Genomic DNA, 1,807 nt, shown 5'->3' with positions numbered 1-1,807 from the left:
AAATAAGTGTCTCAACTTTGTACTAGCTCTAGTACAAATTTGTACTAAGCTCAAGACACTTAATTTTAGGATGGGGGAGTATATAAAATGCTGTCCATTTTTGCAATGGTTATAGAAGAAATTCTGCAAAAACTAAATTTATTCCAGCAAAGAACTCTCCTTTCTCAAGAGTCATCTGTTGTCCCCGGCAGGCGTGTTTTTTTTCCTCCATTATTTTCACTCAGGTACTCGATGTAACTCCGGAATCTGCGAGGACCAATGGCTACATAAAAATGACAGGCGTCACGGACTGGTCGAATTTTACGGGATATGGAGAATGCATGGGCGCTCTCGTGATCACAAACTCATCACAAGAACTGGAACTCGCTTCCAAGGAACAACTACCAGGATTAATAATGCCCCTATTTCGTCGATAATGCCCCATCCCAGATATTCACCATCCTCTATGCTAATATATTATCGGAAACCATCTTGGATTATTAGTAACCAGCCGCTAGGTGCATAATGCGTCTGCGTGATCTGCCATGCCATGCATGACCCACCATTAATCCAGTAAACAAATGAGGCCACATGCACTCTACGTAGGAGTAGTACATATGCATGATCAGTGATCCTCGTCAACCATGCATGATCTGTGATCTTCGTCAACCATCGTCCGTTGGCGGGGGGGACGGAAACAGAACTCCCATCAGCTCGCCGGCCGTTGCCTATACAAGCACCATAGAACACACTCTAGGTCGCAACAGAGCTGAAGTTTAATCAGAGAACCACCTGCTGAAGCAGAGTTAGTCCTGGCAAACATGGAGAATCATCTCGCGATCCTGGCGTTGTTTCTTGGCGTGTGCATGTCACAGCTCGGGGGTTCACCGGCCCAGCAGTACTGGACGCCGGCCAACGCGACGTTCTATGGCGGCGGCGACGCGTCCGGCACAATGGGTACGTAACCGTTCCCTGATTCTGCACAGATACTCATTATTCCAGTTTTGCTTCAAAATGAGAGTAAAGGTTATCAACCGAGGCCGAGGATTTGAATCGGGGAACAAATTCTTAGACAATTGTTGCTTCTTGCATATGCAGGTGGATCGTGCGGTTACGGCAACCTATACGACGCCGGGTACGGGACCAACTCGACGGCGCTGAGCGCGACGCTGTACGGCGACGGCAAGTCGTGCGGCGCGTGCTACGTCATCACCTGCGACGCCTACCACACGCAGTCGTGCAAGCCGGGGACGTCCATCACCGTGACGGCCACCAACTTCTGCCCGCCCAACTGGTCCCAGCCAAGCGACAATGGCGGCTGGTGCAACCCGCCGCGGCAGCACTTCGACATGTCCCAGCCCGCCTGGGAGACCATCGCCGTGTACCAGGCCGGCTTCGTGCCCATCAAGTACGCCAGGACGGCGTGCCCGCGAAGGAACGGCGGCATCCGCTTCTCCATCACCGGCCATGACTACTTCGATCTGGTCCTCATCAGCAACGTCGGCGGAAGCGGCGCCGTGTCGGCGGCGTCGGTGAAGGGTTCCAACACAGACTGGATGCCCATGAGCCGCAACTGGGGCTCTAACTGGCAGAGCAACGGCTACCTCACCGGCCAGAGCCTGTCGTTCCGGGTGCAGACGGATGACGGCAGGTCCGTCACGGCGTACAACGTGGCGCCGGCATACTGGAAGTTCGGCGACACTTACACGTCTTCCGTCAACTTCTACTAGTCGACCATATGCGCGCTAGCCTTGTACACTAGTCCAGACATCTGCTGTCGCTAGTGCACGTCCACGTACTGTTTGTAGCTTGTAAGTTATTTTTTATG

At 52.9% G+C, this 1,807-nt stretch overlaps 1 protein-coding gene across 1 annotated transcript; it reads left to right on the top strand.

Annotated features, from left to right (window-relative positions):
* Window positions 1-513: 513 nt before the first annotated feature.
* On the top strand, window positions 514-1,807 carry LOC123065287 (expansin-A9). Its single transcript, XM_044488623.1, has 2 exons — window positions 514-936; window positions 1,078-1,807. Exons 1-2 carry the CDS (start codon window positions 801-803, stop codon window positions 1,707-1,709), a joined length of 768 nt encoding a protein of 255 aa, XP_044344558.1. The 5' UTR covers window positions 514-800; the 3' UTR covers window positions 1,710-1,807.

Source organism: Triticum aestivum, chromosome 3B (genome assembly GCF_018294505.1).
Source record: "Triticum aestivum cultivar Chinese Spring chromosome 3B, IWGSC CS RefSeq v2.1, whole genome shotgun sequence".
In the NCBI taxonomy this organism is placed as follows: Eukaryota; Viridiplantae; Streptophyta; class Magnoliopsida; order Poales; family Poaceae; genus Triticum; species Triticum aestivum.
This window is presented reverse-complemented; position numbering and strand designations above follow the sequence as displayed.

Excerpts from the sequence above, each read along its gene's own strand:
- LOC123065287 (XM_044488623.1), top strand. The coding sequence starts at position 801 with ATGGAGAATCATCTCGCGATCCTGGCGTTGTTTCTTGGCGTGTGCATG. Across the intron at positions 937-1,077 it reads CGACGCGTCCGGCACAATGG|GTGGATCGTGCGGTTACGGC; the intron begins GTACGTAACCGT and ends TTGCATATGCAG.